Consider the following 26,602-nt stretch of genomic DNA (forward strand, 5'->3'; position numbering starts at 1 on the left):
GTACCAAACGGACCAGTCCGTAGCTGGATTATTCACCGATCTTTTATACCTTCTCCGGAACATAAATGTTGTTCGGATCTCTACTCTCTCTCTATACTGTGGCCATGAGGAGATAATCTCCTCCAGGAATTTACGACCTCTCTCTGACCACAGCAGCCTGGGTGTAGGAGACCGGGAGAGGGGGGTGGGACTTGCTGTACCCAAAGAGGGCAACGTCAGGGCACTAGCCATCTTTAAAAAGCGAGTCAGGTAAAGAGATTCTTTTTTTTAAGGGGCAGTGTTGTATTTTAGACAGGCTTAAATAATCTAAGTAGCCAATAGGCAGAAGGTTGCATCATTTGTCTGATTCTCTAATAATGGTATGGGAATAATAATGCATTTTATTTTGTAAAGGGGTTTCTTGCATCAAACAACACAAACATTTTCAGTCACCTCCTTCTCTGAAGGACAAATGGATAAACAGGTTAATGTCAAGGCTTGCATGTTTTTTTTCATAAGTCTCATTGAATGTAGCCCTAAATTGAACACCACATATTGGCTGCTACTGTAGGCTGAATTATAGAACAGCTATTTAAGAGCTGAAACAGCTATTTAAGAGCTGAAAAATCTGGACCCCTACAAATCAGCCGGGCTAGACAATCTGGACCCTTTCTTTCTAAAATTATCTGCCGAAATTGTTGCCACCCCTATTACTAGCCTGTTCAACCTCTCTTTCGGGTCATCTGAGATTCCCAAAGATTGGAAAGCAGCTGCGGTCATCCCCCTCTTCAAAGGGGGGGACACTCTTGACCCAAACTGTTACAGACCTATATCTATCCTACCATGCCTTTCTAAGGTCTTCGAAAGCCAAGTCAACAAACAGATTACCGACCATTTCGAATCTCACCATACCTTCTCTGCTATGCAATCTGGTTTCAGAGCTGGTCATGGGTGCACCTCAGCCACGCTCAAGGTCCTAAACGATATCTTAACCGCCATCGATAAGAAACATTACTGTGCAGCCGTATTCATTGATCTGGCCAAGGCTTTCGACTCTGTCAACCACCGCATCCTCATCGGCAGACTCGACAGCCTTGGTTTCTCAAATGATTGCCTCGCCTGGTTCACCAACTACTTCTCTGATAGAGTTCAGTGTGTCAAATCGGAGGGTCTGCTGTCCGGACCTCTGGCAGTCTCTATGGGGGTGCCACAGGGTTCAATTCTTGGACCGACTCTCTTCTCTGTATACATCAATGAGGTCGCTCTTGCTGCTGGTGAGTCTCTGATCCACCTCTACGCAGACGACACCATTCTGTATACTTCCGGCCCTTCTTTGGACACTGTGTTAACAACCCTCCAGGCAAGCTTCAATGCCATACAACTCTCCTTCCGTGGCCTCCAATTGCTCTTAAATACAAGTAAAACTAAATGCATGCTCTTCAACCGATCGCTACCTGCACCTACCCGCCTGTCCAACATCACTACTCTGGACGGCTCTGACTTAGAATACGTGGACAACTACAAATACTTAGGTGTCTGGTTAGACTGTAAACTCTCCTTCCAGACCCATATCAAACATCTCCAATCCAAAGTTAAATCTAGAATTGGCTTCCTATTTCGCAACAAAGCATCCTTCACTCATGCTGCCAAACATACCCTTGTAAAATTGACCATCCTACCAATCCTCGACTTTGGCGATGTCATTTACAAAATAGCCTCCAATACCCTACTCAACAAATTGGATGCAGTCTATCACAGTGCAATCCGTTTTGTCACCAAATCCCCATATACTACCCACCATTGCGACCTGTACGCTCTCGTTGGCTGGCCCTCGCTTCATACTCGTCGCCAAACCCACTGGCTCCATGTCATCTACAAGACCCTGCTAGGTAAAGTCCCCCTTATCTCAGCTCGCTGGTCACCATAGCATCTCCCACCTGTAGCACACGCTCCAGCAGGTATATCTCTCTAGTCACCCCCAAAACCAATTCTTTCTTTGGCCGCCTCTCCTTCCAGTTCTCTGCTGCCAATGACTGGAACGAACTACAAAAATCTCTTAAATTGGAAACACTTATCTCCCTCACTAGCTTTAAGCACCAACTGTCAGAGCATCTTACAGATTACTGCACCTGTACATAGCCCACCTATAATTTAGCCCAAACAACTACCTCTTTCCCAACTGTATTTAATTTATTTATTTATTTTGCTCCTTTGCACCCCATTATTTTTATTTCTACTTTGCACATTCTTCCATTGCAAAACTACCATTCCAGTGTTTTACTTGCTATATTGTATTTACTTTGCCACCATGGCCTTTTTTGCCTTTACCTCCCTTCTCACCTAATTTGCTCACATTGTATATAGACTTGTTTTTTTTTACTGTATTATTGACTGTATGTTTGTTTTACTCCATGTGTAACTCTGTGTCGTTGTATGTGTCGAACTGCTTTGCTTTATCTTGGCCAGGTCGCAATTGTAAATGAGAACTTGTTCTCAACTTGCTTACCTGGTTAAATAAAGGTGAAATAAATAAATAAATAATAAAATTAAAAAAATTCCATGTTAAAATGTTCTGGGATATTTTCTCCATTGTTTTTGATGATAGGCCACTCTGTTAGGCCTACTTGACCACTGTTAAAACTGTAACTTAAAGCAGAAAAAATGTAAGAGATCATTGGTTGCGGTAGTTCTGTTCTTTGTCTATTTAATTTAAAATAATTTACCCTAGAAATGAAATTACATTTGTTAATGGTAGAGGACATATATAAGTTGTTTGTCATAAAATATGGTGTGTCTAGATCTATTGATCTCTGAGTAGTTAGGAAAAAAACTAAAAGTGTCACTTTCATCCCGGTTCTCCCCTATATATGTGTGTGTGTGTGTGGGTGAGGTGAGGTGAGTTGGCAGTATATTGTATTGCTAACAGCAACATGGGCCGTTCACATCGTACTGTCATCAGAACATCTGCTGTGAATCAGTTTGAGACCTTCACACAGAACCTGTCAACATATTCACTCTGTCTATGTAGCCTACTGTATGTCTTCCCCTTAGAGTGGTTCTTGGTATGTTGCAGAATGCACTTCATGTTATGTGTCTTTACTAGTTGACCTTGTGTAAAGTATTCCTTTCACTTGTACCTTATAGTATAAGCAATAAAGAAAACTATTTCTATGGAAAATCACCACAATGCGGGATGTAATTTAGTCAAGTACAGTCAATATGTAGTCAAGTATTATATCTTCTCTCTGACACAATGTACACTACAGGACCAGTGGCATGTACTCATGGATGCTAAGGGAAGCCAGGCTTCCCCCCAAAAATGTACCCAAAAAATGTATTTTAATAATGTATCTCTCGTCTCTGTGTTTCACAATTTTACTTCAATTTGCAAGAGGCTTAATGTATCTCACTGGAGAAAGCATCCAAGCGAGCGAAACAGCGTCCTTCTGTCTCAGGATGTGTTGCCCATGTATCTGAGGCTGTCTGGTAATTAAGAGTATGACATTGTTTTCGCCCGTAGCATTGAATGCAAGGGAAGCCAGCGAGTATTTGGCCTCCCTTGATAAAAAAAGTTATAATAATAGCCCATCATCATTGAGCTACACTGAGTGAGCACAACTGTGAGTTGTCCTAAGCGGTCATGAACTTTCGTCAGCTGGTGATTGTCAAGCAAATAACTATCTGTCTCATGGTAATTGACCGTTAATTAACATAAACACATTTAGCATCTCCTGGCTTCCACACATAGCCTACAAGCCACTGATGCAGACCTTTGGAACGTCTACATTTTAAAAGGTCTAATAAATCCATGTAATATAGTCTACACCTTCACAATAAATCCATTATTTATTTTAGACATGTCTAAAGAAACATGATATGAAGAAAATGTAGTCTATTTCAGAAGAACAGAATAGCATACTCTGAGTTGTCCTGATCTGGCTATGCCATATGGCTGTGGGCTACAGTAGTTTATTTAGCAGACAAGATTTGCTTAGAATTCTGTGGAATTATTTTATATGATTTTTTAGTATGGAGAATACAACCGAACAAAGCTGAATAAAATAAAAAGGATATTTTCTCCAAACGACTTCAGGGAGTGCGCACATGCGACGATTCTGTGTTGAGCGGTTTGCAAAAAAATAGGTACTCCTATATGCTCCTATATGCTTTATATTTATTGATGTAACTGCAGTTGTTCTACAAACGTTGGGCTATATGTTTTGATTTTTATTATATTGTAAAGCTGCATGATGCGACACAAATCATCAAGGAACCCACCAGGTACAACCGTAAATCTGTAAACAAGGGCACCCTCATAGACGTCATCCTGACCAACTGGCCCTCCAAATACACCTCCGCTGTCTTCAACCAGGATCTCAGCGATCACTGCCTCATTGCCTGTATCCGCTACGGAGCCGCAGTCAAACGACCACCCCTCATCACTGTCAAACGCTCCCTAAAACACTTCTGTGAGCAGGCCTTTCTAATCGACCTGGCCCGGGTATCCTGGAAGGACATTGACCTCATCCCGTCAGTTGAGGATGCCTGGTCATTCTTTAAAAGTAACTTCCTCACTATTTTAGATAAGCATGCTCCGTTCAAAAAATGCAGAACTAAGAACAGATATAGCCCTTGGTTCACTCCAGACCTGACTGCCCTCGACCAGCACAAAAACATCCTGTGGGGGACTGCAATAGCATCGAATAGTCCCCGCGATATGCAACTGTTCAGGGAAGTCGGGAACCAATACACGCAGTCAGTCAGGAAAGCTAAGGCCAGCTTCTTCAGGCAGAAGTTTGCATCCTGTAGCTCCAACTCCAAAAAGTTCTGGGACACTGTGAAGTCCATGGAGAACAAGAGCACCTCCTCCCAGCTGCCCACTGCACTGAGGCTAGGTAACACGGTCACCACCGATAAATCCATGATTATCGAAAACTTCAACAAGCATTTCTCAACGGCTGGCCATGCCTTCCGCCGGCTACTCTAACCTCGGCCAACAGCTCCACCCCCCCCCCGCAGCTACTCGCCCAAGCCTCTCCAGGTTCTCCTTTACCCAAATCCAGATAGCAGATGTTCTGAAAGAGCTGCAAAACCTGGACCCGTACAAATCAGCTGGGCTTGACAATCTGGACCCTCTATTTCTGAAACTATCCGCCGCCATTGTCGCACCCCTATTACCAGCCTGTTCAACCTCTCTCTCATATCGTCTGAGATCCCCAAGGATTGGAAAGCTGCTGCAGTCATCCCCTCTTCAAAGGGGGAGACACCCTGGACCTAAACTGTTACAGACCTATATCCATCCTGCCCTGCCTATCTAAGGTCTTCGAAAGCCAAGTCAACAAACAGGTCACTGACCATCTCGAATCGCACCGTACCTTCTCCGCTGTGCAATCTGGTTTCCGAGCCGGTCACGGGTGCACCTCAGCCACGCTCAAAGTACTAAACGATATCATAACCGCCATCGATAAAAGACAGTACTGTGCAGCCGTCTTCATCGACCTTGCCAAGGCTTTTGACTCGGTCAATCACCATATTCTTATCGGCAGACTCAGTAGCCTCGGTTTTTCAGATGACTGCCTTGCCTGGTTCACCAATTACTTTGTGTCAAATCAGAGGGCATGCTGTCCGGTCCTCTGGCAGTCTCTATGGGGGTGCCACAGGGTTCAATCCTCGGGCCGACTCTTTTTTTCTGTATATATCAATGATGTTGCTCTTGCTGCGAGCGATTCCCTGATCCACCTCTACGCAGACGACACCATTCTATATACTTCCGGCCCGTCCTTGGACACTGTGCTATCTAACCTCCAAACGAGCTTCAATGCCATACAACACTCCTTCCGTGGCCTCCAACTGCTCATAAACGCTAGTAAAACCAAATGCATGCTTTTCAACCGTTCGCTGCCTGCACCCGCACGCCTGACCAGCATCACCACCCTGGATGGTTCCAACCTTGAATATGTAAGTACCTAGGTGTCTGGCTAGACTGTAAACTCTCCTTCCAGACTCATATCAAACATCTCCAATCGAAAATCAAATCAAGAGTCGGCTTTCTATTCTGCAACAAAGCCTCCTTCACTCACGCCAAACTTACCCTAGTAAAACTGACTATCCTACCGATCCTCAACTTCGGCGATGTCATCTACAAAATTGCTTCCAACACTCTACTCAGCAAACTGGATGCAGTTTATCACAGTGCCATCCGTTTTGTCACTAAAGCACCTTATACCACCCACCACTGCGACTTGTATGCTCTAGTCGGCTGGCCCTCGCTACATATTCGTCGCCAGACCCACTGGCTCCAGGTCATCTACAAGTCCATGCTAGGTAAAGCTCCGCCTTATCTCAGTTCACTGGTCACGATGGCAACACCCATCCGTAGCACGCGCTCCAGCAGGTGTATCTCACTGATCATCCCTAAAGCCAACACCTCATTTGGCCGCCTTTCGTTCCAGTTCTCTGCTGCCTGTGACTGGAACGAATTGCAAAAATCGCTGAAGTTGGAGACTTTTATCTCCCTCACCAACTTCAAACATCTGCTATCTGAGCAGCTAACCGATCGCTGCAGCTGTACATAGTCTATCGGTAAATAGCCCACCCATTTTTACCTACCCCATCCCCATACTGTTTTTATTTATTTACTTTTCTGCTCTTTTGCACACCAATATCTCTACCTGTACATGACCATCTGATCATTTATCACTCCAGTGTTAATCTGCAAAATTGTAATTATTCGCCTACCTCATGCCTTTTGCACACAATGTATATAGACTCCCCCTTTTTTTTCCCTACTGTGTTATTGACTTGTTAATTGTTTACTCCATGTGTAACTCTGTGTTGTCTGTTCACACTGCTATGCTTTATCTTGGCCAGGTCGCAGTTGCAAATGAGAACTTGTTCTCAACCTGGTTAAATAAAGGTGAAATAAAAAAATAATAATAATGATGATTTGAAAAAAGTTACTTGAAAGACATGAGGCCTGCTTTGTTTTTTTCACAGTCTGTACACACTTTGTCAGTCTCCCGTTCACAATTTGAGGAGCACTTGATAATGCCTCAAATTTCCCAGAGGCATCTCCCCAAAAATGTACCCAAAAATGTATTTTAATAATGTATCTCTCTGTGTTTTACAATTTTACTTCAATTCGCAAGAGGCTTAATGTATCTGTGTGGCCATAATGCACCCAAAAGAATCCATACCTTTTACAGCCCTTCTTCTCCCTGAGTGCTGCCTGCTCCAAAGCACCTCTCACTCACACAACTCTCCAACAAGTGATTGGGTCTTTCTCACAGGCTATAAGTGCTATAAGTGAAGACAGACACAGGAGACTCAACTGTGCCCATCCATATCCATATTGGAAGAACTGTCCACATTTACTTTTCGTCAGTCAACAAGATGAGTAGGCCTAATGAACAGTGAAAGCACTAGCCTATGTCAATCTACTATCCCCCATAGTACAAAAGTTGACATATTCTGTGCGAAAAATAATTATTCCAAACTTAGTCTGGGACAGTTGTGGGATGCGATAGATCCCAAATGAATACAACCACTAGTATAAAAAATATTTTTTACGCAATGAGGTTGGCGCAACAGATCGGAACGATTAGCTTAAAATGTTGATCAATTGTTAGGTTAGTTCTTCACATTATAAACACAGCAATTCGCACACACAAGTAGGCATATAACCGCAAATGTTTCATTTGAGGGATCTTTTTTTTTTTTTACGCACATTTTCAAAAGTGACCACAAATGCGATTATGCATGTAATTATGTTCATATTATTATGGTGCATTTTTATGGTGAAAAGGATTTTCCCCAAAATTGGAACTCACGTGCTGCTTATGTACAGTTGAATTCGGAAGTTTACATACACCTTAGCCAAATACATTTAAACTCAGTTTTTCACAATTCCTGACATTTAATCAGAGTAAAAATTCCCTGTCTTAGGTCAGTTAGGAGCACCACTTTATTTTAAGAATGTGAAATGTCAGACTAATAGTTGAGAGAATGATTTATTTCAGCTTTTATTTCTTTCATCACATTCCCAGTGGGCCAGAAGTTTACATACACTCAATTAGTATTTGGTAGCAGTGCCTTTAAATACTTTAACTTGGGTCAAACATTTTGGGTAGCTTTCCACAAGCTTCCTACAATATGTTGGGTGAATTTTGGCCCATTCCTCCTGACAGAGCTGGTGTAGCTGAGTCAGGTTTGTAGGCCTCCTTACTCGCTTTTTCAGTTCTGCCCACACATTTTCCATAGGATTGAGGTCAGGGCTTTGTGATGGCCACTCCAATACCTTGACCTTGTTGTCCTTAAGCCATTTTGCCACAACTTTGGAAGTATGCTTGGGGTCATTGTCCATTTGGAAGACCCATTTGCAAACAAGCTTTAACTTCCTGACTGATGTCTTGAGATGTTGCTTCAATACATCCACATCATTTTCCTCTCTCGTGGTGCCATCTATTTTGTGAAGTGCACCAGTCCCTCCTGCAGCAAAGCACACGCACAACATGATGCTTACCACCCCCGTGCTTCACAGTTGGGTTAGTGTTCCTCGGCTTGCAAGCATCCCCCTTTTTCCTCGAAACATAACGATGGTCATTATGGCCAAACAGTTCTGTTTTTGTTTCATCAGACCAGAGAACATTTCTCCAAAAAGTACGATCTTTGTCCCCATTTGCAGTTGCAAACCGTAGTCTGGCTTTTTTATGCCGGTTTTGGAACAGTGGCTTCTTCCTTGCTGAGCGGCCTTTCAGGTTATGTCGATATAATACTGGTTTTACTGTGGATATAGATACTTTTGTACCTGTTTTCTCCAGCATCTTCACAAGGTCCTTTGCTGTTGTTCTGGGGTAGATTTGAGTACATTCATCTCTAGGAGACAGAACGCGTCTCTTTCCAGAGCAGTATGACGGCTGCGTGGTCCCATGGTGTTTACACTTGCATACTATTGTTTGTACAGATGAATATGATACCTTCAGGTGTTTGGAAATTGCTCCCAAGGATGAACCAGACTTGTGGAGATCTACAGTATTTTTCTGAGGTCTTGGCTGATTTTGTTTTGATTTTCCCATGATGTCAAGCAAAGAGGCACTGGGTTTGAAGGTAGGCCTTGAAATACATACACAGGTACACCTTCAATTGACTCAAATGATGTCAATTAGCCTATCAGAAGCTTCTAAAGCCATGACATAATTTTCTGGATTTTTCCAAGTTGTTTAAAGGCACAGTCAACTTAGTGTATGTAAACTTCTTACCTACTGGAATTGTGATACAGTGAATTATAAGTGAAATAATCTGTCTGTAAACAATTGTTGGAAAAATTACCTGTGTCATGCACAAAGTAGATGTCCTAACTGACTTTCCAAAACTTTAGTTGGTTAAGAAGAAATTTGTGGAGTGGTTGAAAAATGAGTTTTAATGACTCCAACCTAAGTGTATGTGAACTTCCGACTTCAACTGTATTCCATTTAGGCTCTACAGCCCTTGTAAAGCTGATTAATGTGCTTAATTTGAAGAAGTTATTTGTCCACTTTAGTTGTGATACAAACCTTATCAAAACATATAGACCTATAGGCTAAGCTACATGAGGTGTGCGACTATGATTAGAAAAAGTCACAAAAAAAGGCATTGTTGCTTGTCTTACGCTGGACATCATTCACAAGTGATCGGCTAATGTTGTCACCCATCTGACTATTCTAAATAATATGAAATATTTTTTATTTTGAATGGAACATTACCATGCACCTGTCTCGAAACAAACATGTCATATCTGCGCTTAAGCAGCGAATGGAGGACGTTTTTCCCATGGTTCATTTTCATGCCAGCCAGGTAGGCTATACTCCTGTTGTAAAGATAAGCAATGTGCTTAATATTTGCTTAATATTAGGAAAGTTTAGAAACAGATATAGTAGGCCTAGCCTATAGAAAGCTGATGGGATCCTCCTCTCCTGTTTTCTCGCACATTGCATAGCCTGTAGAAAGCTGATGGGATCCTCCTCTCCTGTTTTCTCGCACATTGCATAGCCTGTAGAAAGCTGATGGGATCCTCCTCTCCTGTTTTCTCACACATTGCATAGCCTGTAGAAAGCTGATGGGATCCTCCTCTCCTGTTTTCTCGCACATTGCATAGCCTGTAGAAATGTTGCACAACATGAGCTCATGGGCTCTCATCAAGTGTTTGATTAGATTTTTTTGAACACATTTGCATTGATGTCAGAGGGATTAGAGGGACAATAGAGTGATGAGTACCAGGCAGTTAGCAAGTTTGGTAGGCTACTAATGACCATCAGCGGCGTCAGAGCTTGGAGAAGCCTAATTACCGTGACTAAACAGTCAAATTTGACTGCCTTCATGACTCGTAACCGCCGGTGTGGCGGTAATACGGTCACTGCAAAAGCCCTAGTCCTGGCACACCTAAAACAATTGTCAAGGGAAGCCAGTTTTGATTTGCCTTCAGACCAATCACATCACATCAAAAACAGAACGTAATTTACAGAAAAAAATTGTTGCATCTCTTGTCGTTGTCCTCCAAGGGATAGCTAGCTAAAATCATCCCTTTCCTAAATTAGCCATGGATGTAGGTAGGGATTTGGACTTGCGGTTTTAATTAATTCCCCGCACTGGCCAATGATTATAACGGGGATTCTGATCCAACAATACATTGTGCCCCTGAGAGGATGGAAGTTCAATATGTAGCTAGATGTATTAGGCACATTTTAACTAGGTGGCCTGGCGCATCATTGCCCATGAAAGGAAGTTAGGCTAGCGAGCAAGCATTTTAGCCAGGTAGCCTAGGACAATTTAAAACTAAAAGACAAACACACACACAAATCAGTTCTATGGACAGCCAAATCATATTTAGCTTACTTTGATTGGACTAAATTGTTTTTGGTATCGTTTAGTTGTTACTGTATTAAACTAAGCATACAGTGCATTCGGAAAGTAATAAGACCCTTTGACCTTTTCGACATTTTGTTACGTTGCGTTACGTAGACCCTTTTACTCAGTACTTTGTTGAAGCACCTTTGGCAGCGATTACAGCCTCAAGTCTTCTTGGGAATGACGCTGCATGCTTGGCACACCTGCATTTGGGGAGTTTCAGTCATTCTTCTCTGCAGATCCTCTCAAGCTCTGTCAGGTTGGATGGGGAGCGTTGCTGCACAGTTATTTTCATGTCTCTCCAGAGATGTTCGATCGGGTTCAAGTCCGGGCTCTGACTGGGCCGCTCAAGGACATTTAGAGACTTGTCCCGAAGCCACTCCTGCATTGTCTTGGCTGTGTGCTTAGGGTCGTTGTCCTGTTAGAATGTGAACCTTTGCCCCAGTCTGAGGTCCTAAGTGCTCTGGAGCAGGTTTTCATCAATGATCTCTCTGTACTTTGCTCTGTTTATCTTTCCCTCGATCCTGACTAGTGTCCCAGTCCCTGCCACTGAATAACATCCCCACAGCATGATGCTGCCAACACCATGCTTCACCGTAGAGATGGTGCCAGGTTTCTTCCAGACATGACCCTTGGCATTCAGGCCGAAGAGTTCAATCTTGATTTCATCAGACCAGAGAGTCTTGTTTCTCATGGTCTGACAGTCCTTTAGGTGCCTTTTGGCAAACTCCAAGCGGGCTGTCATGTGGCTTCTGTCTGGCCACTCTACCATAAAGGCCTGATTGGTGGAGTGCTGCAGAGATGGTTGTCCTTCTGGAAGGTTCTCCCATCTCCACAGAGGAACTATGGAGCTCTGTCAAAGTGACTATCAGGTTCTTTGTCACCTCTCTGACCAAGGCCCTTCTCCCCAGATTGCCCAGTTTGGCCGGGCGGCCAGCTCTAGGAAGAGTTTTGGTTGTTCCAAAATTCTTCCATTTAAGAATGATGGAGGCCACTGTTCTTGAGAACCTTCAATGCTGCAGGAATGTTTTTGTATCCTTCCTCAGATCTGTGCCTTGACACAATCCTGGCTCAGAACTCTACGGACAATTCCTTTGACCTCGTGGCTTAGTTTTTGCCCTGACATGCACCGTCAACTGTAGGACCTTATATAGACAGGTGTGTGCCTTTCCAAATCATGTCTAATCAATTATTTTTACCACAAGTGGACTCCAATCAAGTTGTAGAAACATCTAAAGGATGGTCAATGGAAACAGGATGTACCTGAGCTCAATTACGAGTCTCATAGCAAAGGGTCTGAATACTTATGTAAATCATTTTATTTGTGTTTTTATATGATTCATCAAAAATGTCCATAAACCTGTTTTTCGCTTTGTCATTATGTGGTATTATGTGTAGATTGATGAGGAAATCTTACCCACACACCGCTACTGTACAGGACTACATAACAATTACTATTTCTCTGTAGTGTATTACAACAGTCATACAGTGGCGGAAAAAGTATTTAGTCAGCCACCAATTGTGCAAGTTCTCCCACTTAAAAAGATGAGAGGCCTGTAATTTTCATAATAGGTACACTTCAACTATGACAGACAAAATGAGAAGATAAAAATCCAGAAAATCACATTGTAGGATTTTTAATGAATTTATTAGCAAATTATGGTGGAAAATAAGTATTTTGTCACCTACAAACAAGCAAGATTTCTGGCTCTCACAGACCTGTAACAACTTCTTTAAGAGGCTCCTCTGTCCTCCATTCGTTACCTGTATTAATGGCACGTGTTTGAACTTGTTATCAGTATAAAAGACACCTGTCCACAACCTCAAACAGTCACACCCCAAACTCCACTATGGCCAAGACCAAAGAGCTATCAAAGGACACCAGAAACAAAATTGTAGACCTGCACCAGGATGGGAAGACTGAATCTGCAATAGGTAAGCAGCTTGGTTTGAAGTCCTCAACTACGGGAGCAATTATTAGGCTCCACGCAAGATCTCACCCCGTGGGGTCAAAATGATCACAAGAATGGTGAGCAAAAATCCCAGAACCACACCTAGTGAATGACCTGCAGAGAGGTAAAGTAACAAAGCCTACCATCAGTAACACACTACGCCGCCAGGGACTCAAATCCTGCAGTGCCAAACGTGTCCCCCTGCTTAAGCCAGTACATGTCCAGGCCCGTCTGAAGTTTGCTAGATAGCATTTGGATGATCCAGAAGAAGATTGGGAGAATGTCATATGGTCAGATGAAACCAAAATATAACTTTTTGGTAAAAACTCAACTCGTCGTGTTTGGAGGACAAAGAATGCTGAGTTGCATCCAAAGAACACCATACCTACTGTGAAGCATGGGGGTGGAAACATCATGCTTTGGGGCTGTTTTTCTGCAAAGGGACCAGGAAGACTGATCCGTGTAAAGGAAAGAATGAATGGGGCCATGTATCATGAGATTTTGAGTGAAAACCTCCTTCCATCAGCAAGGGCATTGAAGATGAAACGTGGCTGGGTCTTTCAGCATGACAATGATCCCAAACACACCGCCCGGGCAACGAAGGAGTTGATTCGTAAGAAGCATTTCAAGGTCCAGTCTCCAGATCTCAACCCCATAGAAAATCTTTGGAGGGAGTTGAAAGTCCGTGTTGCCGAGCAACAGCCCCAAAACATCACTGCTCTAGAGGAGATCTGCATGGAGGAATTGGCCAAAATACCAGCAAGTGTGTGAAAACCTTGTGAAGACTTACAGAAAACGTTTGACCTCTGTCATTGCCAACAAATTGTATATAACAAAGTATTGAGAAACTTTTGTTATTGACCAAATACTTATTTTCCACCTTAATTTGCAAATAAATTCATAAAAAATCCTACAATGTGATTTTCTGGATTTTTTTTCTCATTTAGTCTATCATAGTTGAAGTGTACCTATGATGAAAATTACAGGCCTGTCTCATCTTTTTAAGTGGGAGAACATGCACAATTGGTGGCTGACTAAATACTTTTTTGCCCCACTGTATATATGTCTGATACATTCTCTCTTCTATGTCTCTTCTTCTTCAGTGGTGTACATGTGCTGCTCATGGGACACTTTCCGGATGCTGATGGTACAGTTTTGGAGGGAGGGCTTGCCCCCGGAGGACTATGCTTTCTTCTTCATCGACCTGTTCGGCCACAGCCTGAGGAAGCGGCCCGCTAGGCCCTGGTACAGAGGAGACGCAGACGACCATGCCGCTAAGAAGGCCTTCAGGGTGAGAGGGGGATGACAGAGGGATGGATGAGGGAGGTCTGTAGGAACGAAGGAGGGGTAGATTGAGTAGGGGGTATAGGAGATGGATTTAATGGGATTTAGTGGGGACTGCATCTTTGGGTCTGAGAAAAGCGCTTTAATCGGATGTATTACTGTCATTACACTGCAGTTATGAGTGAGATTTGACTGGTATGAAGGAGGGATGAGAGAATTGTTTCATTTGATTTAACTCTACTTTTACCAGATAGCCTAATAAAGAGGAATGTAGGGGGTATATCACGAGTAGGGGAAAGAGGAGAGGAATTTAGTTGGATGCTGTACTGTCATTATAAGTGATATTACAAAGGCAGAGAGGGTAAATGAGTGATGACTCAGCAGCAGATAAGAGAAAAAAGGCATCAGTCATGCAGCTGTATTGGTAGGTAATGAGAGGTACATGATACATTTTGAGAATATTGTGAAATAGGACGTTTTATCGCAAGTTCAAGGAAATAGCACTAACCCAGTGAAAAATTGGAGAGTGGTTGGCTAAACATGCATCTTTTTCCTGCGATATATGTACCCTTTTCAAGAGAGAAATGGATGAGAGACGAAGGAATGAGGAAAAGGAATGACTGAGGAACAAAGGACTATGGCAAAAATGTAACCAAACATATCCAGATGTAGCATATCTCCCATTACACTGTCAGATAGAGTAACACTGAGTGAGGAATATAGGGTGTTAAGCATTCAGATGAGTTGTCTTGATGACAGTACCCAGACAGCAAGACTATTATCCAGTCCACATCTACAATGTTACAGCCAGTTATAACTTGGTATTACGGTCAATTAACCCAAGCTACTCCATTTTCCCGGCATACTAAACCATTTGACAAAACAAACTTGCACAGTGAATTGAAGTTATGTTTGTCTCTCTGGCGGACAGTTTAAATAGATGCAAGCTGCACCACACTACTGGGGGGAAAAACATGCATCTCAAGGGGGAAGGCCAGCTTTGTACAGCGCTGTCAGCATGTTTTCTCACCCTAAATAGCCATGTACTGCAGTCTGTACTGAAAATCAAATATTTTTCACTCCTTCACAAGTAAAGTCTAGAGCTTCGTTAGCATACATACTGTGTAGTACACACTTACAAAAGAAGGTGCTATCTGGAACCTAAAAGTGTTCTTCAGCTGTCCCCATAGGATAACCCTTTGAAGAACCCTTTTTGGTTCTAGGTAGAAACCTTTTGGCTTTAGCTGGAACCAAAAAGGGTTCTCCTATGGGGACAGCCGAATAACCTTTTGGAACCCTTTTTCTAAGAGTGTACAGCATAAAGTTTGGTAGGATTGTTAGATTTTTGCAGAATGCATGCTCTGAACATTATCGCCACATTCCTAAATTACAGCCATGTTTTTACTCACAAGCTCGTGGGAGATCGGGCCCATCGTCTTAAAAGTGTTATATGTAGCACAGAGCCCATTTGTCATACATTCCTAATTATTACATCAATAGAATATATCTCACGTCCTGAGCATTATAGATTGCCTAAATGTATACAGTCATGTTAAATGACTAATTACTTGGTCTATGGACAGTATGTACAGTTCAGCGGGTAATCTTTAGAAAGTGCATCGGCGATGTTATACCCACAGCAATGATTAAAACATTCCCAAACCAGAAACCGTGGATTAATGGCAGCATTCGCATGAAACTGAAAGTGCGAACCACTGCTTTTAACCAGGGCAAGGTGACCGGAAACATGACCGAATACAAACAGTGTAGCTATTCCCTCCGCAAGGCAATCAAACAAGCTAAGTGTCAGTATAGAGACAAAGTAGAGTCGCAATTCAACGGCTCCGACACGAGGTATGTGGTAGGGTCTACAGTCAATCACGGATTACAAAAAGAAAACCAGCCCCGTCGCGGACCAGGATGTCTTGCTCCCAGACAGACTAAATCACTTCTTTGCTCGCTTTGAGGACAATACAGTGCTACTGACACGGCCCGCTACCAAAACCTGCGGACTCTCCTTCACTGCAGCCGACGTGAGTAAAACATTTAAACGTGTTAACCCTCGCTAGGCTGCAGGCCCAGACGGCCTCCCCAGCCGCGTCCTCAGAGCATGCGCAGACCAGCTGGCTGGTGTGTTTACGGACATGTTCAATCAATCCTTATCCCAGTCTGCTGTTCCCACATGCTTCAAGAGGGCCACCATTGTTCCTGTTCCCAAGAAAGCTAAGGTAACTGAGCTAAACGACTTCCGTCATCATGAAGTGCTTTGAGAGACTAGTCAAGTACCATATCACCTCCACCCTACCTGACACCCTAGGCCTAGACCCACTCCAATTTGCTTACCGCCCCAATAGGTCCACAGGCGACGCAATCGCAACCACACTGCACACTGCCCTAACCCATCTGGACAAGAGGAATACCTATGTGAGAATGCTGTTCATCGACTACAGCTCAGCAATTAACACCATAGTACCCTCCAAACTCTGGGTCTCAACCCCGCCCTGTGCAACTGGGTACTGGACTCCCTGACGGGTCGCCCCCAGGTGGTGAGGGTAGGTAACAACATCTCCACCCCGCTGATCCTCAACACTGGGGCCCCACAAGGGTGCGTTCTGAGCCCTCTCCTGTACTCCCTGTTCACCCACGACTGTGTGGCCATTTACGCCTCCAACTCAATCATCAAGTTTGCGGACCACACTACAGTGGTAGGCTTGATTACCAACAACGACGAGACTGCCTACAGGGAGGAAGTGAGGGCCCTCGGAGTGTGGTGTCAGGAAAATAACCTCCCACTCAACGTCAACAAAACAAAGGAGATGATTGTGGACTTCAGGAAACAGCAGAGGGAGCACCCCCCTATCCACATCGACGGGACAGTAGTGGAGAGGGTAGTAAGTTTTAAGTTCCTCGGTGTACACATCACGGACAAACTGAATTGGTCCACCCACACAGACAGCGTTGTGAAGAAGGCGCAGCAGTATACGTATATACTGTACTCCATATCATCTACTGCATCTTTATGTAATACATGTATCACTAGCCACTTTAAACTATGCCACTTTTATGTTTACATACTCTACATTACTCATCTCATATGTATATACTGTACTCGATACCATCTACTGCATCTTGCCTATGTCGTTCTGTACCATCTCTCATTCATATATCTTTATGTGCATATTCTTTATCCCTTTACACTTGTGTGTATAAGGTCGTAGTTGTGGAATTGTTAGGTTAGATTACTCGTTGGTTATTACTGCATTGTCGGAACTAGAAGCACAAGCATTTCGCTATACTCGCATTAACATCTGCTAACCATGTGTATGTCACAAATATAATTTGATTTGATTTCCATCTACAATACAATAAGAAGAGTGAACAAGAAAAATGAATAAAAATAGATTGGAAAATGTAAAGAAGGCAGCATATCACAAAGATGTAGTGAATGCTTTGAACATGTAAAAATACAGGAAAAAAGAGAAAAGGATGATGAGTCGGAAGTAGGGAAGGGAAACAGAGGGTTTGGTCCAATATCCACACTAGCATACCACTTAACCTCCTAGACTAGTGTCTAAGCCTCTAGATGGCGATATGTACTAACTTATGGAATTGTTTTACGATGGTAATTTGCCTACCCAGACTCCTTGCTCTGGCTAAACGCTACGCCACACCCACAGACGTTAGTTTCTTTTCCTCGATGACTTCCTAACGATTTCTAGATTGAAAACACATTCTAGTCCCAAAAACCGATGGGTTGGGCCAACTATATTGATTTGGGGACAGGTCGAAACACACATGAAACATTTATGGACATTTAGCTAGCTTGCTGTTGCTAGCTAATTTGTCCATGAAAATAAACATTTGGTTGTTATTTTACCTGAAATGCATATAGTCCTTTTTTGTTGTTTGATCTTTGTTGAATTTTGACCCATGTTGAGTCATACAAACAATGTTCTAGTTTGTTTTTCTCCTTGTTCATTCTTCTTTTTTGTTCATTCAACATTTTCTTTGGATTTTTACAATTTAAAATATATCTGTCAGCAGCAATGAAAGAAGTTTATAGGAGGTCAGGAAGGACACAAGATCAGTTGGATAACAAAACAGGCCCTCTATCGTGTAGGAACTACCTTCCTTTATGTGCCATCATGAGACAAATACAACATTTGGAGTGAATCTGACTATGGTTCACGAAGAGAAAATTATTTTGAGAATTAGCATTACATATGCAAAGAATGAGTTGCTAATAGTTTCCTTGTTTTTCAAGATGGCAATACCAAATTCAGTGTGGTTTTTGAAGTATTTGTAGCATATCTTAGCATATGTACTAATATGCATCTACTAGAATAGTGTGGCCATCAACGTTATTTTTACAATCTCCTTAGGGACAATTGTGATGAGTTCAAAGACTAAATTTGGAGTGAATCTGACTTTTAGTCCATGAGAAGATTTTTACATAATCAAAAGTGAATTGTTAATAGTTTCCTTATTTTTAAAGATATCAATGCCAAACATGGTTCATCATGGTAATGTCTTTGACGATCCTAAAAAGTTGATTTACAAAGGAGTGGATTTACAAATGTAAAATCTGATTTCCTGATTTATCAATAATTCAGCTATCTCTTAACCAATCCCATCAAAGTAAGTTAAGAGATTTACCATGGTCATACATACTGAATTTGGTGTTATTTCAAAGATTTTCAAAAAGTTCCAAGATGGAGGAAAGTCTGTCCTGATGGACCTTATTTGTTATTGCGTTTTTCTGACTGGTTGTCATTCATTTTTCTTGACAGAGTGTGAAGATCCTGACCTACAAAGAGCCACAGAACCCAGAGTACCTGGAGTTTGTGTCCAACCTGAAGACGGACGCATTGAACATGTTCAACTTCACTGTAGAAGACTCGCTGGTAAGTGGGGATGGCTGATTGGTTGCTTGACTGGTTTGTTGGTTGATTGACAGGCATTGGGAGGTCAGAATAGAAAGCAGGCAGAAATAAGTCAGTAAGAGTGGTAGAGACAAAAAAAATCGAGGACGTCTCTCTTACTCAACAGGATGAACACTCAAGAAAATCCAACTTTGAAAAGCATTGTACCTATTTCAGACCCACAGGCAGAATGAATTTTTGTTTTTTTATTTCACCTTTATTTAACCAGGTAGACTAGTTGAGAACAAGTTCTCATTTGCAACTGCGACCTGGCCAAGATAAAGCAAAGCAGTTTGACACATACAACAACACAGAGTTACACATGGAATAAACAAACATGCAGTCAATAATACGGTAGAAAAAGTCTATATACAGTGTGTGCAAATGAGGTAGGATAAGAGAGGTAAGGCAATAAATAGGCCGTTGCGGCGAAGTAATTACATTATAGCAATTAAACACTGGAATGGTAGAATGTGCAGAAGATGAATGTGCAAGTAGAGATACTGGGGTGAAAAGGAGCACGATAAATAAATACAGCATGGGGATGAGGTATATTGGATGGGCTATTTACAGATGAGCTATGTACAGGTGCAGTGATCTGTGAGCTGCTCTGACAGCTGGTGCTTAAAGCTAGTGAGGGAGATATGAGTCTCCAGCTTCAGAGATTTTTTGCAGTTCGTTCCAGTCATTGGCAGCAGAGAACTGGAAGGAGAGACGGCCAAAGGAAGAATTGGCTTTGGGGGTGACCAGTGAGATATACCTGCTGGAGCACGTGCTACGTGTGGGTGCTGCTATGTTGACCAGTGAGCTGAGATGAGGAGCTTTACCTAGCAGAGACTTGTAGATGACCTGGAGCCAGTGGGTTTGGCGGCGAGTATGAAGCGAGGGCCAGCCAACGAGAGCATACAGGTCGCAGTGGTGGATAGTATATGGGGCTTTGGTGACAAAATGGATGGCACTGTGGTAGACTGCATACAATTTGTTGAGTAGAGTGTTGGAGGCTATTTTGTAAATGACATCGGCGACGTCGAGGATCGGTAGGATGGTCAGTTTTACGAGGGTATGTTTGGCAGCATGAGTGAAGGATGCTTTGTTGCGGAATAGTAAACCGCCTATTCCTCAGGACCAGATGCTAGAATATGCATATAATTGACAGCTTAGGATAGAAAACACTCTAAAGTTTCCAAAACTGTTAAAATATTGTCTGTGAGTATAACAGAACTGATATTGCAGGCGAAATCCTGAGAAAAATCCAATCAGGTGACTCTTATTTTGAAACCTCTGTCTTTCTAGGCATCCCTATTGCCCATTGAAAGGGATATCAACCAGATTCATTTTTTTATTTTAATGTTTACCCCTTTTTCTCCCCAATTTCCTGGTATCCAATTGTTGTAGTAGCTACTATCTTGTCTCATCGCACTCCCTTACGGGCTCGGGAGAGACGAAGGTTGAAAGTCATGCGTCCTCCAATACACAACCCAACCAGCCGCACTGCTTCTTAACCTGTTGCTTCTACTCGGGACGCTTGCGTCCCAACTAGAGCTCTGGAAATGCAAATGCGCTACGCTAAATGCTAATAGTATTAGTTAAAACTCAAAAGTTCATTAAAATACACATGCAGGGTATCGAATTAAAGCTACACTCGTTGTGAATCCAGGCAACAAGTCAGATTTTTAAAATGCTTTTCGGCGAAAGCATGAGAAGCTATTATCTGATAGCATGCAACACCCCAAAAGACCCACAGGGGACGTAAACAAAATAATTAGCATTTCGGCGTTACACAAACCGCACAATAAAATAGAAAACATTCATTACCTTTCACCATCTTCTTTGTTGGCACTCCTAGATGTCCCATAAACACTATTTGGGTCTTTATTTCGATTAAATCGGTCCATATAAAGCCTAGATATCGTTATATGTAGACTGTGTGATAAACGAAAAAAACATCCGTTTCAAAACGTAACGTCATTTTTTAAAATTCAAAAAGTCGACGATAAACTTTCACAAAACACTTCGAAATACGTTTGTAATGTAACTTTAGGTATTAGTAAACGTTAATAAGCGATAAAATTCATCAGGAGGCGATGTAAAGATCATTAGCTGTCCGTCTGGAAAAATGTCCGGCTAGAAACTCAACGAAAATATCCGGTCCTAGACCGGATTAGATACGGTGTCCTGCATGTGTTTGACCAAGAAAAAACTCGAAGGGAAATGACAAGACTCTAGACACCGTGTGGAAGCTGTAGGTACTGCAACCTCAGTCAATTAATTGTGGTTCACCTTTATCAATGGGATCAAGTAGCGCATGGATATATTTTCCCATTTTCAGTGATCAGTTTTTCCTGTGCTTTTCGATGTAAATGCCGTTCTGGTAAAGCCACAGCAGTGATTTAACCAGTTTTTTAAACGTCTGAGTGTTTTCTATCCACACAGACTAAGCAAATGCATATACTATATTCCTGGCATGAGTAGCAGGGCGCTGAAATGTTGCGCGATTTTTAACAGAATGTTCAAAAAAGTAGAGGGTCGACTTAAGAGGTTAACACAGCACACATCCAACCCGGAAGCCAGCCGCACCAATGTGCCGGAGGAAACACCGTGTACCTGGCAACCTTGCTTAGCGCGCACTGCGCCCGTCCCACCACAGGAGTCGCTGGTGCGCGATGAGACAAGGACATCCCTACCGACCAAGCCCTCCCTAACCCGGGCGACGCTAGGCCAATTGTGTGTCGCCCCACGGACCTCCGCGGCCGGTTACGACAGAGTCTGGGCGTGAACCCAGAGTCTCTGATGGCACAGCTGGCGCTGCAGTACAGCGCCCTTAACCACTGCGCCACCCGGGAGGCCACAGATTCCTTTTTCTTTGACTTCCCTAAGGTGTCTACAGCCTTTAGATGTAGTTTCAGGCCTTTATTTTGAAGAATGAGCGTAAACGTCAGTGGCCAACTGAGGGCTCTCAGAGTGATTCTTGCGTAAAAGACAGAGGTAGTCCTTTTTCCTCTCGCTCCTACTGAAAAGCCAATTGTCCCGGTTGATATATTATCGAATAGATATTTGAAAAACACCTTGAGGATTGATTATAAAAAACGTTTGCCATGTTTCTGTCGATATTATGGACATCATTTGGAGAAAAGAATTCGGCGTTGTTGTGACTGCTATTTCCAGTGGATTTCTCAACACAACGTGACCAACAAAAGGAGGTATTTTGGGTATAAAAATAATCTTTATGGAACAAAAGGAACATTTGCTGTCTAACTGGGAGTCTCGTCAGTGAAAACATCCAAAGATAATCAAAGGTAAACGGTTAACCCTTTCACACGTACCATCACACGGGTGTGATCGTTCTACAGTGGTCCCTGAAGCGTACGATCACACCCGTGTGTTTAGAACACTCGTTTAGAATGTTCGTTTAGAACGGCAGTTTCGAATGACGCAACAATCAGCGTTTGAGCTGGCCACACTTTTTTCAGAAACTATTTACACAAACACAGTCCGTACAAAGTTATGTCCAGAATGTCAGCAGTTTATTTTTGGATGCATTGTTCAGATATTCACAGAAGTAAATATAGCAGGCTACATTTGTCCTAGCGCTGACGAAAGATTGACCCAACACAAGCAGTCATATTTTCTAACTCTCGGCTGACGTAAACTACAATATGAATGAGCTAATAGCAATTACTATATATAATTAATCACATCACGGGTGAGCTCACCATTGATCGAAATAACTAGGTAAAACACTTCATAGAAATCGAAAGTAATCCGACGATTAGTTTCAGCGTGCAGCCATGCATTTTTTCCTCACAGAAACCGAAGATAATAAGAGAAGACGAGATGAGTTTGGTCCGTTTGTAGTATGCATGTTGAAGGGGTGTGTCATCTACCGTCGTTCACATCCCACCATTAACTTCCGGAAGTCCTCAAAAAATTTGTGAACTCTTACTCACCTCATTTTGTTGTAACATCTTTGGTCAAACAGACGTGAATCCCAGAATGCATTGTATGTCAACAAACATGGCTACACAGCTGGAATTAGCTTAGCTCATCATAATCAGTACAACCTTCAAAAAAGTATTTTACACACATATGTGCCCATTACAATCTGTGCAAGAATCGGAATGCATGAGTTGTCACCTAGAATTGAAAACATGTGAATAAAATCGTAAATACACAAATAATTACCACACAAAACATTTTCTGATAGTGATTTATTGATACAAGTGGCGCGTGCCGGCAGTCAACCACGTAACCTCCCACTCTGCGCCATTCAGTGTTGTTGTTTATGTATGTAGCTAGTGAGCTAAACTGTAGCATTAACAATGTCTTTCAAAAGGAGACAACTCACAAATGTGGAAATTCTGGAGATTTTTTAAAATTCTGACAATGAGTCTGAGTATGAAAGTCAGGAATCAGATTCTGACAGTGACAGTGAGGAGCTGCCCCTCATCCTTGTAGCCATTGAGAACCCTGAATCTGAATTTCCCTTGTCAACTGAGGAAGTACCAGGTCCCTTTGAAGATGCTGGTGGTGATGGAGGCAGACCGACAGTGGATGAAGTACAGGAGTTCTGTGGTAGCTGGAAGGCCACCAGTCATTTCACCCCACCTGGCCCTGCTGTCTGCTTTGACGAGTCCCAGTCTGGAGTGCAACGCCCCTTGCCATTTCCAACTGAGGCAGAGTGCTTCAAGTTGTTTCTCACAGAGGAGCTGGTGGGAGAGATAGTTGAGGAGACCAATCGCTATGCCTTAGAGCTACAGGAGAAGAGAGAGCCAGGAGGGGGGAAACTCGCTAAATGGGTGACAACCACAATTAGTGAAATGTATACCTTCCTGGTGACAGTCCTTCTCATGGGAATAGTAAAGAAGAACTCCCTAAGAGAATACTGGAGCACAGATCCTATGTTTGCAACTCCCTTCTTTGCCTCCCTCTTTTCCCAAGATCGCTTCCTAGTTCTTCTGCGATGCCTGCATTTTGTCAACAATGCTACTGCCATCCTAAGTGACCCGTTATACAAAATAAGAAATGTTCTTATCAGCCTGACATCAGCATTTGGTCGGGTCTTTGTGCCATACAAGGACCTATGCATTGATGAGTCCCTGATGTTATGGAAAGGTAGGCTGGCGTTCCGTCAATATATTCCCTCCAAAAGGCACAGGTTTGGAGTCAAGTTCTTTGTCATGTGCGACGTGAAGACAGGATTTGTCCAGGATATTATAGTTTACACAGGGTCCACCACTGACATCAAACATTATGAGGGGCTTGGGGTGTCAGGGTCCGTGGTGATGACCATGCTGGCTCCTCATCTCGGCAAGGGACACACTTTGTACGTGGACAATTGGTACAGCAGTCCCACACTCTTCCAGCATCTGCTCTCCAACAGCACAGGGGCATGTGGCACAGTCAGGTCGAACAGGAAGGGGATGCCGGCATTCGGATGCAGGAAGATGCAGAGAGGGGAGGTGGAGTTCCAAGAGAACGGTCAACAGCTGGCAGTAAAGTGGCATGACAAGCGAGACGTCCATGTCCTCTCCACTGTCCATACAGCAACCATGTCGGCCACAGGGAAGGTGGACCACCTGACCGGAGAGAGAAAGATCAAACCAGATTGTGTGCTTGATTATAACCTCAAAATGGGGGCCGTGGATAAGGCAGACATGATAAACAGCTTTGTGGAATGCACACGGAAAACGAACAAGTGGTATAAGAAGATATTTTTCCATCTGATCGACACTGCTGTCCTCAACGGCAGCATAGTTCACCGCCAACTAACAGGTGAGATGATTACTGAACAAGGTATTTTTGTAATTGGATGTACAGTTCACATACAAATCCATTATGCAATTATAGTGACAATATCTCACCCACCTCCCCAGTGCCTCATCATCCTCTAACTTTCCTCATCCTCCCCACTCCCTCATAGGTAAAGTAATTACCTACCAAAAATACAGAGAGAACCTCATGAGAGAGCTGCTGGAGGAGCACCACACCCCTCGGCGCCCATCCACTGGGGGTCGTCCTGCTGTAGACAATCGCCTACGCCTCACTGCACGACATTTTCCCTGCAAAGTCCCTCAAACTGCTTCTCAAGGTAGTCGCACACGGAGGCATTGCAAAGTCTGCCTGTCTGGCGCCAGGAGAAGTAAGCAGAGGAAGATGACAAAATACATGTGTCTAGCTTGTGATACACCTCTATGTATTTCACCATGCTTTGAGGAGTATCACATGCTCAAGCATTATTGAGCACATCTGCAGCAATAGGTGACTGACTGACCTGACATGTGACTTGACAGGTGACCAGCCATGATACTATGCCTTAGAGATGGGGGTGGAAATGCAGTTGTTGTTCAGTCACTGCATGGATATTAAATATGGGTTACGCATATTCAGTTTTTTGTCCTCTAGTAAAACAAGTTGTTGAAATAACTACCAGTACTGCAATAAAATAGATGAATATTACATATTGGCATGCGTTTTCTTGCTGTGTTTTCATCCAGTACAACTGTTAAGGAGTGTACGTTAGCATACAAAAGCTGTCCTCATTCTTCAGCTCCAAAGATGTCCAGCTCCAGTTATGATATTGGCAAATAATGTTTCTGGTTTCTGAAAGTACAGAATAAAGAGGAATTATTCATTAGAATACAATATAAGGATATAGCAATAAAACAATACTACAAAGAAGTAACATAATAAACACGGCTATAAAAAAAATAGTTTATTGCATTGACAAAATCACAGATTTGAGTTATAACAGTAAGAAACTAACTTTTGAGCTCCACAAGGGGGCAAGGCAGGGCAGAACAGAGCTATGCTGAATAAGACCAAATAAACAAACCATGGTCATATTTTTTATTTATTTAACTAGGCAAGTAATGTAAGAACAAATTATTATTTACAATGATGGCCTACACCGGCCAAACTCGGACAACGCTGGGCCAATTGTGCGCTGCACTATGGGACTCCCAATCACAGCCAGGTGTGATACAGCCTGGATTCGAACCAGGGTGTCTGTAGTGCCATAGACCGCTGCGCCACTTGGGAGTCATAAGGCCAGGGTAGCTTCAAAATACAACACAAGCTAATAGTTTTCTGACGCAACTAGCATTGTTTTACAGAGCTAATAGAATAATGTAGCTAGGTAAGCATGATTGACAATAACACCATAAAGGTTATAAAATGTGTAACGTTACCTCACGTGTCCGCAGTTATAAGGAATATATTATGATCTACAGCTACAGCAGAAACGGCATACGGAAACTATTATTATAACGTAATAAGGCACTTACTTTGATGGAAACGCAGCCTGGATTTGAACCAGGGAGTCTGTAGTGACACCTCTAGTACTGATGTGCTGTGCCTTTGACCGCTGCACCACTTGAGAGTCATAAGGCCATGGTAGCTTCAAAATGCAACACAAGATAATACTTCTCTGACGCATTTAGCATTGTTTTACAGAGCTAATAGAAGAATGTGGCTACATAAGCACGATTGACTATAACATCATAAAGGTTATAAAATGAGTAACGTTACCTCACGTTTCCGCGGTGATAAAGAATATACACAAATATATTATGCTCTATACATACA

The 26,602-nt window shown here is 42.7% G+C and overlaps 2 protein-coding genes and 1 long non-coding RNA gene across 5 annotated transcripts in view; 2 read left to right on the forward strand and 1 right to left on the reverse strand.

Annotated features, from left to right (window-relative positions):
* Positions 1–26,602, forward strand: part of LOC115131549 (atrial natriuretic peptide receptor 1-like) — a 118,812-nt gene that overhangs the window by 20,269 nt on the left and 71,941 nt on the right. Inside the window, exons 3-4 of the mRNA XM_029663348.2 lie at positions 13,916–14,103; positions 18,887–19,000. Coding sequence (XP_029519208.1) covers positions 13,916–14,103; positions 18,887–19,000 — 302 coding nt within the window. The remainder of the gene's footprint in view (positions 1–13,915; positions 14,104–18,886; positions 19,001–26,602) is intronic.
* On the forward strand, positions 23,836–25,478 carry LOC135572463 (piggyBac transposable element-derived protein 4-like). The gene is made up of 2 exons (XM_065020466.1): positions 23,836–24,790; positions 24,939–25,478. Exons 1-2 carry the CDS (start codon positions 23,836–23,838, stop codon positions 25,256–25,258), a joined length of 1,275 nt encoding a protein of 424 aa, XP_064876538.1. The 3' UTR covers positions 25,259–25,478.
* On the reverse strand, positions 24,507–26,585 carry LOC135572464 (uncharacterized). Of its 3 annotated transcripts, XR_010464323.1 has the most exons (5): positions 26,546–26,560; positions 26,302–26,414; positions 25,290–25,611; positions 24,956–25,138; positions 24,507–24,594 (listed from the first exon to the last, which is right to left on the reverse strand). It is a non-coding gene; the product is annotated as an uncharacterized LOC135572464 (long non-coding RNA). The 3 variants fall into 3 exon arrangements; XR_010464321.1 differs by having other exon boundaries at positions 26,302–26,585; XR_010464322.1 differs by having other exon boundaries at positions 25,290–25,618; positions 26,302–26,585.

Source organism: Oncorhynchus nerka, linkage group LG7 (genome assembly GCF_034236695.1).
Source record: "Oncorhynchus nerka isolate Pitt River linkage group LG7, Oner_Uvic_2.0, whole genome shotgun sequence".
NCBI classification, from domain to species: domain Eukaryota; kingdom Metazoa; phylum Chordata; class Actinopteri; order Salmoniformes; family Salmonidae; genus Oncorhynchus; species Oncorhynchus nerka.

What these genes read in the sequence shown, in the direction of transcription:
- LOC135572463 (XM_065020466.1), top strand. Translation starts at nt 23,836, where the DNA reads ATGTATACCTTCCTGGTGACAGTCCTTCTCATGGGAATAGTAAAGAAG. An exon ending in AGTTCACCGCCAACTAACAG is followed by an intron (nt 24,791 to 24,938) that starts GTGAGATGATTA and finishes ACTCCCTCATAG; the next exon opens with GTAAAGTAATTACCTACCAA.